This window comes from Lytechinus variegatus, chromosome 4 (genome assembly GCF_018143015.1).
Source record: "Lytechinus variegatus isolate NC3 chromosome 4, Lvar_3.0, whole genome shotgun sequence".
Lineage (NCBI taxonomy): Eukaryota > Metazoa > Echinodermata > Echinoidea > Temnopleuroida > Toxopneustidae > Lytechinus > Lytechinus variegatus.
The window spans coordinates 29,104,586-29,116,868 of NC_054743.1; the positions used below are offsets into that span (position 1 = coordinate 29,104,586).

General features: G+C 37.2%; 1 protein-coding gene and 1 long non-coding RNA gene across 2 annotated transcripts; one reads left to right on the top strand and one right to left on the bottom strand.

The window, feature by feature from the left end:
• Positions 1 to 532: 532 nt before the first annotated feature.
• LOC121413175 lies at positions 533 to 1,243 on the bottom strand. The gene is made up of 2 exons (XR_005969682.1): positions 1,178 to 1,243; positions 533 to 740 (listed from the first exon to the last, which is right to left on the bottom strand). It is a non-coding gene; the product is annotated as an uncharacterized LOC121413175 (long non-coding RNA).
• A 5,313-nt stretch (positions 1,244 to 6,556) lies between these two features.
• LOC121412632 (serine-rich adhesin for platelets-like) lies at positions 6,557 to 10,782 on the top strand. Its single transcript, XM_041605411.1, has 3 exons — positions 6,557 to 6,783; positions 8,416 to 8,777; positions 9,574 to 10,782. Exons 1-3 carry the CDS (start codon positions 6,773 to 6,775, stop codon positions 10,647 to 10,649), a joined length of 1,449 nt encoding a protein of 482 aa, XP_041461345.1. The 5' UTR covers positions 6,557 to 6,772; the 3' UTR covers positions 10,650 to 10,782.
• Positions 10,783 to 12,283: the final 1,501 nt, after the last annotated feature.

Here is a 12,283-nt window from a genome sequence, read left to right on the forward strand (position 1 = left end):
ATAACATGATCTTTGTACACTTGAAAAAATAAAAAATCTAATGAATGTTTTTTGTATGTCTCTTGATTTTGTGTCGTCAAATGTCAATAGAATTTACGTATATTAGCACGACTTTCCTTTCTTTCATTTCTATATTCTTTTTGACATTTTCTTGCTACTTCAGGATTTTTAATTCTTTATAGCCTATATAAAATGGGATATTAATATCATTTCAACCCAAAGTTTCTCTCTCTCTTTCTGAATCATTTACCGATTCAATTCTGAAGAAGATCTCTGTACCTGACGAATGTAATTTATAAACATGACCACAGGAAGCACATCGGATTCTGTGGAATTTCTCTTCCAGAAAGAGCTTTTATAACAATGAATTTTCCCAATTTCTTCTATCATTTTTTTACCACTGATTTTCTCTTTCGACGACCCCTTCTCTCACACCTCACATTCTTTACAATCTAGTTTTTCATTAATAATTTCCTCTGATCAATCACAAAGGCAGCCTTCAATATACAAAATAAAAGTCAATATAAATCGATTTAAATGTATGCAAAATACATTTATTATTTGAATGCAGATAAGATGACATGAACTGCAAATGAAATGCAAATTGAGGCGATAATATGATTTTAATCTGAGCATCGGCATTCTTGAGGAACCCAGTAGCGAAGGATCTCTCTACCACCTCGTCGAAACCTCATCTTATCAACCACGTGATGCTCTTGATAGAATTCACCATTTTCATCCTGGAGAGAGAGACAGACAAACAGAGAGGGAGGGGGAGAGAAAGGCAGAAAGAAAGAAAGAGGGAGAGAAGGAAGAAAGGTTGAGAGGGGGAGAGAGGGAAAGAAGGATACGTGGAAACATGAAATGTATGTTAGGCTTGATGAGAGTTTTACTTGACATAGTTTACTTTAGCAATACTCAAAACATATCCGTACTCTTGGAAGCGGTGAATCCACTTTAACGTGCATCAAGCGAGAATCTTTATCAAAAATATAGTGATAAGCTTTGTTGAAAAATGATTTTCTTACGTAGGTTCTACACCCCCGCCCCCATTACCTTTGTAAATTCCCCTTTTTTCATCATCTTCTTCTCTTCCTGCTCGTTCTTCATCTAAATCTATTACTTTCTTCGAATGAAGTGTTTATTATATGGCCAAGTAATAATTATTTTTACTTACACAAACACAAAGAGTGCCCTCTGGCGTCCACCAAACCCATCCCTTGGGTTTCTTCCGATCCCTTCTCTCTCTGTAACGACGGAGGCGTTTACGAAAACCCTTAACTGGAAAGAGAAAGTGATAAAGAACGTTGAATGTAAAAAAGAAAATGAAATAACGGCTGAATACATCACCCTTTGAAATAACGCATAATTATAGTTGAAATACCAAAACTACACAAAAGACTTAAATTGTTTTTGTTGCGTGCCATGAAAGCTGTAATTATTCAAGCATTTTAAGTGACAAAGATGCTATATTCGGAGCCGGGTTCGGCGCCATGCAGATATTTACAATGTGGTCAGGATCAAGAAGTCACATGGGGCATGCGTCCAATCCATTATTTTTGTTAAAGAATCGTAAAAGAAAATTATCATTATGCCTCATATATATCAGGAAATGAGAAAGTCCCCCTAACACTCCATTCTTTGCATGTCAGAAGATTTTTTCCCAGAAAATTCTGGACCCACTCCTGTCTATAAAGTAAATGAATGTGTACTTACTGATAGAGCGCGGCTTGTTTTTATCCTGCTTCGTAGGGCAAGGCTCGACTGCCTCATCGTCTTCGTCATCATCATCATCGATCTCAGAGACGATGTCGGTGGGGGTTTGGTTGAGGCGATCATCGATGTCCGTGCTACTGCTGAAGGAAGTCGCCCATGACAGGGAGATGGAATCCTCGTTAAACTCGCTCATAGTGATGGATTCCCCGTCGTAGTCATCTGATCAAGACCCCCAAAATAAACATGATGGTATAGGTGAATAATTTATTTTTATTGAAACACTTTACTAATGGTTGTGTTGTCAAAGCTCAATGGCGTTTCCATCGATGGAATGATTTCCGCTAAATAATTCGGACTGAAGTTGAGGAACGCAGGTGTCACTTTGTTAAGTTTATTATAAAGGCAGTAAATATTGATAGTGATAATAAAAATGCATATGTCCACATACTGAATCAATACGATTTCGTCTGATTAATTTGCATGACCGATATCGCTCCATATCCTAATGTGCAAATAAGAGTAAAGATTAAAGGGCGGGTTTCAAAATACAAGTTCATTACCCTTTTTCAAAATCACATGGGTATACTCTCATCCCAAAAAGGATCATTATTTAGGCGAACTTCAGAACGATCATGACTTGTACAAATTAATAAAAAGGTAAGAACATCTTGTGGATAATACAGAGAAAAAAATAACTTTCTCTAACTACTTACTCGGGTCGGTTGTATCTGCATTCTGATTGGTTGACGTCATTCGTTTGATGACGTCATCAAATGGAGGCATTGAAAAGAGAGATGGACTTGGAGAGATAGGGATATCGTCTACATCCTCCATGGTGGCCAAGGGAGCGACACAAGGTCCAGTGACTTCAGTAGGAACTGATAGAAAAAAAATGTTTAGAAATTTAAATAATTTAATAGTGTATGACGTCGTGAAAGGTGACGATTGTAGTTCGTATAAAAAAGAGAAAGGATGGGTTGAGAAAGCTTGAGAGTGGGAGAGAGAGGGAGAAAGAAATATCGAGAGAAGGAAAGAAAGGAGCAGGAGCAGACCCAGGAGGCCGAGGGCTTTTTTTATCCCTTTTTTTGGGGGGGGGGAGCTTGGGAGAAAATATATATGTAAACCATTTGGTATACCTCCTGATATCCGCCCTTGATAGAAGACAGGGTGAGGAGTATTTTTTTTTTAGTTAAGAATTAATAAAATCAGTTCATTTTTGTGTGCAGTTTGGATTTTGTGTAATTGGGGCAGAGATAGAGGGAGACAGCATCAAATAAAAACAATAAGGAATTTGACATGTGATTACAATAATATTTGAAAGAAAGAAAAAAACATTGATGGTAGAAGTCAATGGTAGAACGTGGAAATACACGTCTTTGTATAGATTACTTTTGTCCTCACCATTAGATTCATAAATAATTTAGTTGGCATTTTTTTCCTCATACAAAAGTCGATGGAATGGAGTTTACCACCCCCCCCATAAAAAATATATTAATAAATAAACAAAATCATTTATGAATAAAACATCTAATTGGCTTTACTTGATTAATGCATGAATGTATGATGATTGAGGAGAGGATTAATTACCTTCTGACTGGATTTGATAGTCATCTGTCTCTTCTCGATCAAGATCCTGAATCTAAGAATGAATTAAATTCAACCCAGTTCTATTCTATTCATTAAAATCTTAAAAGAATGAAATCTATTTTCTCGATTTAATATAAAACATGTACTAGTTTGTAAAATTTAATAAGCGATGCCTGTATCCCAATCCATGTTGTACTTTCATTTTTTTTTTTTGGGGGGGGGGTAATTTGTATTTAGATATCAATTTCGAATGAAAGAGATTATTACATTTCCGTATTTCATACATCAAGAAGAAAGGCAATTAACAAATTGTAGCACGGAATCTTTATAAAATGTCTTGCTGGGAAACAAATATTCATGACTGTTTTTTTGCGTCGCAATGAAACTGTGAGTGCAACATAAATACGATATATTAAATTATTCAAGTCGATGGACTTTGCTAAGTTCAGGAGGCCTGTTGCAATTTAACTTGCCCAATCAATTTGAATTACACTCGCATAGTCTGATCTAGTCCTCGATGATTTTCACAAATGAATAAAACACCTTTTGATAATGCCCAACATAGTTCAATATTTTGAAATAAATGCTTGAGAAATCCATTAAATGAGTAAGAACGAGGAATTCTATTCCATAGCAAAGAGAAAGCACTTTAAGAAATAGATTTTATGTTAATGACAGGGGTGTTATCTTTACTCGGTCAAATCATTTCTTTTTCAAATCTTACCGCATCTTTCTTATTTTTCAGATATTTGTAGCGTGCCTGGTACTTGCTCTGTAAAGTACCCATGATAAGTCGAATTGTAACACTCCGAAAGGTAAGGAAAAAGCTATATTCTCGCAGAGAAATCAGCTAGAACCATTCATAAGCTCTGACAAGTCAGAAATGAACTGTTTGTAAAACAGTAACGCGTAACACTTGTTACTGTGACACCACTTGGTGACGTAACAATAGAGCGTACAGTAGTAATCAGCGTTTTGCGCGTCTTTTTATTGTTAACGAATATGACGCGGGGTATTTTCACGATTTTCATCTTGAAGAAAACTTAAATTGTCCCTTGATTTTGTTTTATTTTTTTTCTTCTTGGTCATGTTACTATCGGAATATGTAAAGTAAACTTTCTTGTGTCATAATCGTGTTCTATTATTCCTTTTCCATCATCATTATTTCCACCACCACCACCCCCGTCACCACTTTCACCACCACCATGACCACCATCATCATCACCATCATCGTTATTATCATCATCATCTTCAGTTATCGTTATCATTGGCCTTTTTCCTTGATTATTATAGCAAGTGTTGGCTTGTTAGATTTTTTTCTCTTTTTATATTATATTTAATTCATACTTTAATAATTCGTTATTATCCATTCTACTCATAATATGATTATGTGGTCAATACATGTTTCGGTTTGTCATATTTTTCAAGCATTTTTTGCTTACAATGGCAATCCATCTTCTGCTACTAATTTTATGCGAAATGATATATGCCTGATTTATTGTCAATATAATTTGTTATATCTATGTTATATTGTATTGTTATGTAGAAATAAAATCAAAATCAAATCAAATTGTTCCTTGATTATTGATTATTTATCGATTATTCACTGTAGTATGATACAAAATCGTATCCCCATTTCCATAAACTATTATCCCCTTTATATTCAAAATATATTTGAAAAAGAAATAAATACTAAAACAAAATTATCTTTGTCCTTAAAAAACATGAACTGAAAATATAATTTGAAGTAAAACTTCAACTTTGAAGTAAAACTTTTTCAGCCATTTAATGCATGGGAGCAAATAAAAGTGATTACTAATGTTTACATCTTGTAAACAAATCATAACATTCCTATTGTTTGTCCGATAGAATTTAAACTTCCATTATCAACTTGTCTCATTTCTTTTTACCACTAAAAACAAATTAATGCTCGTCATAATGAAAAATAAGTGAAGATTTATCAAAAAAGTGACAAAACAAAGTCATGCTTCCGAAGTTCCGGTTTCATTTGTGATTGTGCTCAATAAATCATCATTCTATTTTAATTTGGTGGAGGATGTGAAAGTCATTGTAGCTTGTCCAGTACTGTGTGCGCCTCACAGGCGACTGACTGGAATAATCCCCAGGGAGTGGAGGATGTGCACACTTGACGACCGGGGTAATAATATATCTGTAAAGCGCTTGGACACGTCGTTCCGATGTATTAAGCGCTATATAAAAGCGGGTATTTGTAGTAGAAAATTATACATTTTACTTCAGTCTCAGATTCCTTTGGCTTAAGATATCCTTGAATCAGCAAATACTCTCGATATTTCGATGATTATGGGTTCGATCAAAGAGATCTTTTGTCCAATTGAATCGTCGTCTGTTCTGATTCAAACACGAATTGACGAGCAAATATCAAACACCGCATTTCTTTCATGAGCATCTTCTGATCTGCACACTCATGTTAGGTGTTTGAAAACATGTTCAGAATAGCGTGAGAATTAGTCTGATAACAATAAAGCACCTTCTTGCGAGATCGCCCAATTCTGAATTTCTCTCACTCTCCCTCCCCTCCCCCCTCCCCTTCATACTTTTCCCACTCCTTTCTAGCTCCATCGACCCCTCTTATCGGTTTTTCTTTTTCATTCTGTCACCTTTTCTTAGCTCTTCAATCTTTTCTGTGACACATGCATGAAAATGCAAACACACTACACTATACACAGCAAAAACTGTGGTGTTAACCGGTGTACAAAGAGGACCACACCAGTTATTTTACACCGGTGTTCAATTGGTGGTGTTAGTTTTACACCTATAGGTGTTATTACAACACCTATGGTTGTTACACTTACACTCTTTGATGCGATGTTCCATCTCTAGGGTGTTGTATTAACACCTCAGGGTGTGGTCCTCTATTTACACCAATCGGTGTCAGTTTTAACACCACAGTTTTTACAGTGTACCCCATCTCTCTGTTAGTCTCTGTCTATCTATTTGTATCTCTCCCTCTCTCCATCTCTCTCTCTCTCTCACTCTCTGCACCTATCTTTCCCTTAATTCCCTCATCTCATCCATCTCGATATCCCGTTGTCCTTACCCCTTTCTTATTCTCTTCCCCTCTCGTCTAGCCTTCCCTTTCACCCCTTGTCCCCCCTTTAGTTGGCTTCTCTTTCTTCGCATTGAAATCACAGCCCATCCACAAATAATCCCTCCAGCAACTTGCCTATTTACTCTTCCTTTTACTCGTATACCAGTGCCCCTTTCTTTTATCTTCAGATGATGTTTACGTATATATTTAGTTGTATAGTAACGGCTCTAAATAGACGCAATCATTTTGGCAGTGGTTAATGCATTTGTCCCAGGAATTCTGGGTAATGTGATTTACTTTTTCCATGATGCCCCTTAAATTGGACTAAACAGAGTGATGGGCTGATATTCTCCTGTTTTATAATAATAAAATGATTATCTCCATGTAGAGGCCACGGACATGTCATCAAGGTTAGTAGAATTCTTTAACATCTTGACCATAATACATTTTTTTCCTATTTTTTCTCTTTTTTTGTGTATTTGTATCTTTTATCTGACTGTGCATGAACGACAGAGAGTTTGGTAAATATTCGAGCTTGGTAAATCCCCGTCAGGTTTTTATGGTCGAAAGAAAATCTGATTTAAAAAAAATAACACTGTGATTATCTTTTCAATTCTTAATTTGATTTGATTTCTGCATTCTCATCAGTATCAGAATTTCAAAATACATGTATACAATATACAACGGTAACATAACAAAATAATAGTATTAGTAGTGCAAACAATTCTCAACAAGATTGTATTCTACATTTTCTTCAGAACAAGATGATAATTTAAAAGAATACAGGAGACCGCCATAGTGAGTGAATAGGCTTCATAATGATGGCGGCCTCGTATATTATTTCATCTTATATACGTACAGTAATCTCTTTATATAATATATGAAATATAAAATAGATATATACATATTTCAGATCATGCAAATAAAGCCCTGAACCTGATATTCATTCATTATATTACTTTTCAAATTTTAGATTATTCATTGTTCGATCATATTACCTATTAAATCTTTTGGGTATTCGTGGTATATCGTGTGTTTCAAATAATTCATGTGATTGATACTGCAATGGTTCTTTCCATTTTCATTGTATCTTCAATCACATTAAATCTTTATGAGTGTCATATTGAAAAAAATCACATTCAGTAAATTTTTGTTACTAAAGTTGCAAGTTTAAATGAAAAAAAAAGTTTGTTAAAGCTATTTCAAATATCAAAATATTATAAATCCAGTATATTCTGACAGGCTGAACACCTTTAACCAGATTTAATCGACTTAATTGGCTTTGTCTCTATTTTTTTCATTCTAATATTTTGGTTGACTGGATTACTCTCAGTCGATTTTAAAAGAATTCTGTTATATAGCGGAAACAGAAGTTAGGCATTAAAACTCGATGGCCCGTATTCTGAAGTCAGGCTTAACTTAGACCAGGGTCTAACTCTGTGCTAAAATTATGGGAAGCCAAGTGTCAATTTTTTCTTAAGTTGGAGGTTTCTTATGTTTACTGTGCTCTTTCCTGATGCATCGATGGTGAAGACAATCATCTTATTTATACTTCCTAGACAATTATGAATGATTTAAGAGCAAAATGAGCTGAAATAATGATATCTCTACTGTTAGTTATTTATGCATCAATTGGCTATCCATACTTAAACCACAACTTTAAACCCGAGGTTAAGTTAAACCCGACTTCAGAATACAGGCCTATGTGTATAAAGGAGGGAAACGTGTCATTTCTCTACATTAAATTATCAGTTCAGTGGGTTTCTTCGTTTCCTCTTTCCTCAATTTGATGATTTCTGCATAGAAGGATCGTATTTGGAAAGTCACCGCATAATTCACTCAATTTACTAAAGTTAAAAGATATCATTATTTTTTAAACATACTGTAATGATCTGCCCAATGGCTAACTTTATGATGAATAATAAGAAAGGGGAAACATGATAAGCTTATACAGAACAACTGGAAGATTACTTTCATTATCAAATACATACAGAAGAATTAATCTCAATTTTTCAATCATGCCGCCCCCTTATTTCTTACAGCGAGTTCTCCGAGGGCTATCGGCGATCCTCCAATCCACGGCGGGTTCTCCGGGAGGCATGGAGCCCAACGCAGGACCAACAGCCGTACAACTACAACAATAACTACGACTACCAACAACGTTCCCCACGGGAGGCGCCCCGATACTCACCCCGGCATCACACGAGGGTCCACCCCATTAATGACGGGAGCCAATATGGAGCCATTAGTCAAGGGGGTGGAGGAGCAGGAGCAGGGGCAGGGGCAGGAGGTGGAGCAGCAACCGGGGGAGGAGGGAGTACCGTGTGTTTGGTTGCTTCCATAGCTGTTCTTTCGACCCTGCTCATAGTGGGAGCAACATTGGTCGTTGTTTATTTTACAACAGGTTTGTTTTGTTTTTATCGCTTTGGTTGACTTGACTGAAAATTTAACTTGATAAAGTTTCAAAACCACGTACTTTTTCAAAAATGTAATTATGTAAGCCTATTATATGAACACATCTGGGTAGTATTTTATGAAAGGATTTGTCAGACGGTTTATCCGACAAGTCATGTCTTATTATCCGATAATTACTATGGAGACAGTGCTTCTCAGAGCCAATCAGAATCAAGGAAAGTTGTCAGATCTGATAATTTGTCGGACAAAAAATGTTGATCAAAGGCTCTCCAGGGGAGCGTTTCATGTAAGGACTTGTCAGACGTTTTATCAGACAAGTAGTGTTTTAGTCGACAGTTACTATGGTAACAGTGCCTCTCAGCCAATCATAATCAAGGAAAGTTGTCAGGCCTGACAACTAGTCGGACAAAAATGTTGTTGAAACGCGCTCCCCTGGTCAATACAAAGATTACATCATCAGTCTATGTTACTTTAGAAAACGCGTAATTGGTGAACCAAATATTAAAGGGGAAATTGCTTTCATCATTATTACTCAATGGTGGAGGGGTCACATGAGGGGACTAATCATATTACATGGTATTCTACGTGTATGAAGTTTGGGTCCAAAAGAGAGGCGCCCCCTCCCCCTTCCTGTATATGCGCCCCACTTAAATTCATCAATTCAGGTGTGTGGGCTTGACTTATCCGAAATAATGGAGGATATCAGTGCGCCCGCGTCTAACATGTCTAATGTGAATATATTAAATTTGATGTGTTTGAATATTTTTTTAATCTTATGTCAACAGACATTCAATTTGGCAGTTCATCATCGGAGACCACAACCGCAGCAACGATAACAACATCACCTGCAACAGAAGCTATATCAACAAATGCTCCTACAACTATTGCTGCTGCCACTACCGGCCAACCTGTAAACTCACCAGAAACCGCGACTACACAGGCTTCCACAACTCTGGGGTCGGCAAATGCACCTACCACGGCCATGACGGCAGGAGTTGCCACGACAAACCCAGACAGCTCTGCAGCAAGCTCGACATCAAGTGATGCACACACCTCGGCAGCAGTTGCTACAACGCAATCAGACGGCACTGCATCAACTTTGACGTCAGCATATCCACCTACCATAGCAGGAGATGCTACCACACAACAAGACAACAGTGTAGCAACGTTAGGGTCAACTGATTCACCTGCCACAGCAGGAGTTGCTTCCACAGCATCTGGTAGCGATGCATCAACGTTAACTTCAACTAATTCACCTATTACAGCAGCAGTTGTCACAACGCAGCCAGAAAGCTCTACAGCCACTTTAACCACTAAGTCTACAACCTCAAGAGCGGTTGGTGTATCGAGCACACAATCTTCAAACACTGACACAACACAAGGTAGTACAGTTCCTAGCAGTTCAAGCCTTACAACCTCAAATACACGTACAACAACCACGGAGTCTACAGTACAGTCTTCCACATCTGCAACAACTGCTAACCCGGCCTCAACACCAATAGCAACCACATCTTCCAGTACCGCACAATCTGTCAGCTCCTCAACCAATCCATCCAACAAGGCTACAACAGTTGACATGGGTACAACACAAGAAATACAGTCAACGGCTGACACAGCCACAACAACAACCAATTCCCATGTCTCGACAACAAACGAAGATGTCACAACAGAGGAAGAGGTCACAACACAGGAAGAGGATGAGCTGACGTATTCCATGACGACTGTTGACTCCTCGATCTTGACCACCGATGACTCGTCGGACCAGACCGGGTCTACAGCAGGTGCTTACACCGAAAATACAGAGGTTACAACTGAAGAGTTGACCGCAACTCCCACAGATGCAACAACCGCCGACACTTGAAAAAATTATATAGGCCTAACTAAGAATTAACTGAGAGTATTTGCATACACAGATCCGTCTTTTGTTAGGTCTCAAGTACGGAATGGTAGTTCAATGGTAGCTCACCCCCCCCCCCTCATAATCCTGGGGGCAAGATAAGACGCATAAACAATTTTGAAAGAAAAACTCAAAAACGAAGGAGCGAAGCGACCGCGTTTGTCTTTGGGGGCACTTTTGCATTTTCTGTAGTGAAATCGAAGGATTTTGTACTCACTTTCTGGTAAATTGTGTGGAATTTTTTAGTAAAAATGATAATGCTTTGAAAATTTCTGGTGGGGGGCAACTGACTCCCTGCCCCCTATGGGTATTGTAGTTTGTGCTTTGTCGGCCTATGAGCTATTTCACCATCTTTACTGAATACAATCCGGTAAACAGCCCCAAACCAGACAGTGCATTATAAATGCTCTTGCCCCATCCAGAAATTTGAAATAACAACTTTTGTAAGATATTTTCACAAATTTATGAATATTTTGTCATTCTAATATTTGATTGGACCCCAATCCTGTAGACCGGTTTTTTTATCGTATAGAAATTAATAGTGTTCTTAAAATCTACTCCATACTGTGAATGTGTGTCTATTTGCTGTGAATATTTTGTAGAAGCTATTGTAAATAGTGGTGAGTGCATTATTAAAATATCTGTATATATTCTCCTCGACATTCCTGTATTTTAGAAACAAATAAACTTTTTTATCATACTATATTCTCTCTATAGCTTAAAAAAATAATAAATTATGTTTGAAGTCAATTATCTTGATCATAAGTCTCGGACTATTTTATTACATTCCGTCAAATGAGTTGAAAATGTTCGCACGTTTGCTGGAATGAGAAATGCTTAGACACGAGGTTCCGCGATATTTTGAAAAGACGTATTAAATTATTCCAAATAATAAGTTTAACCATGGCACAAAATAGACTTTGGAGTAAAGCTAGCACTAAGATCTTCGACAGCAGTTTTTTGTTTATATTGCGACTTTATTGAATGCATAAAAGAAGGGACTGAGATTTTTTTTTTTGGGGGGGATGAACTCGATGGTAGTTCGTCACCACCTCATATCCCAGCCCTCACCAACCGATGCACCTACAACAACCACATTTTCTAGTACCACACAGTATGTCAGCTCCACAACAAATCCTTTCAACAAGGCTATAAGTTACAACAGTTGACATTAATTGGTACAACACAAGAAGTACAGTCAACGACTGACACGCGAACTTGATGGACAGGCCTATGTTCAAGCATGGACCTATATAGGTCCATGGTTCAAGTAGTTATTCACCACCTCATTTCCCTACCCCCCCCCCTCTCTTTCTCTCCCTCTGTCCCTTGTATGTCTGTCGGCTTCTTTCTTTCCTTCTCTCTCTCCATTCCTCTCTTTTTTTAATCTCTCTTACTGCTTGCAGAAGAATGAAAGAAAAAATAAACAGTCAACGCAGCAAATATATTGACAAAGATATATTCATTATTTTTTTTTTAGATATTTATTATTCATATCAAGGCTAATACTTCCCTGAAAAAATCCAAGAAGGAATTGCCAGCACCATGATACACTATTATAGTAAAAGGTAAAATACTTTGTATGCGCAAAATAATAT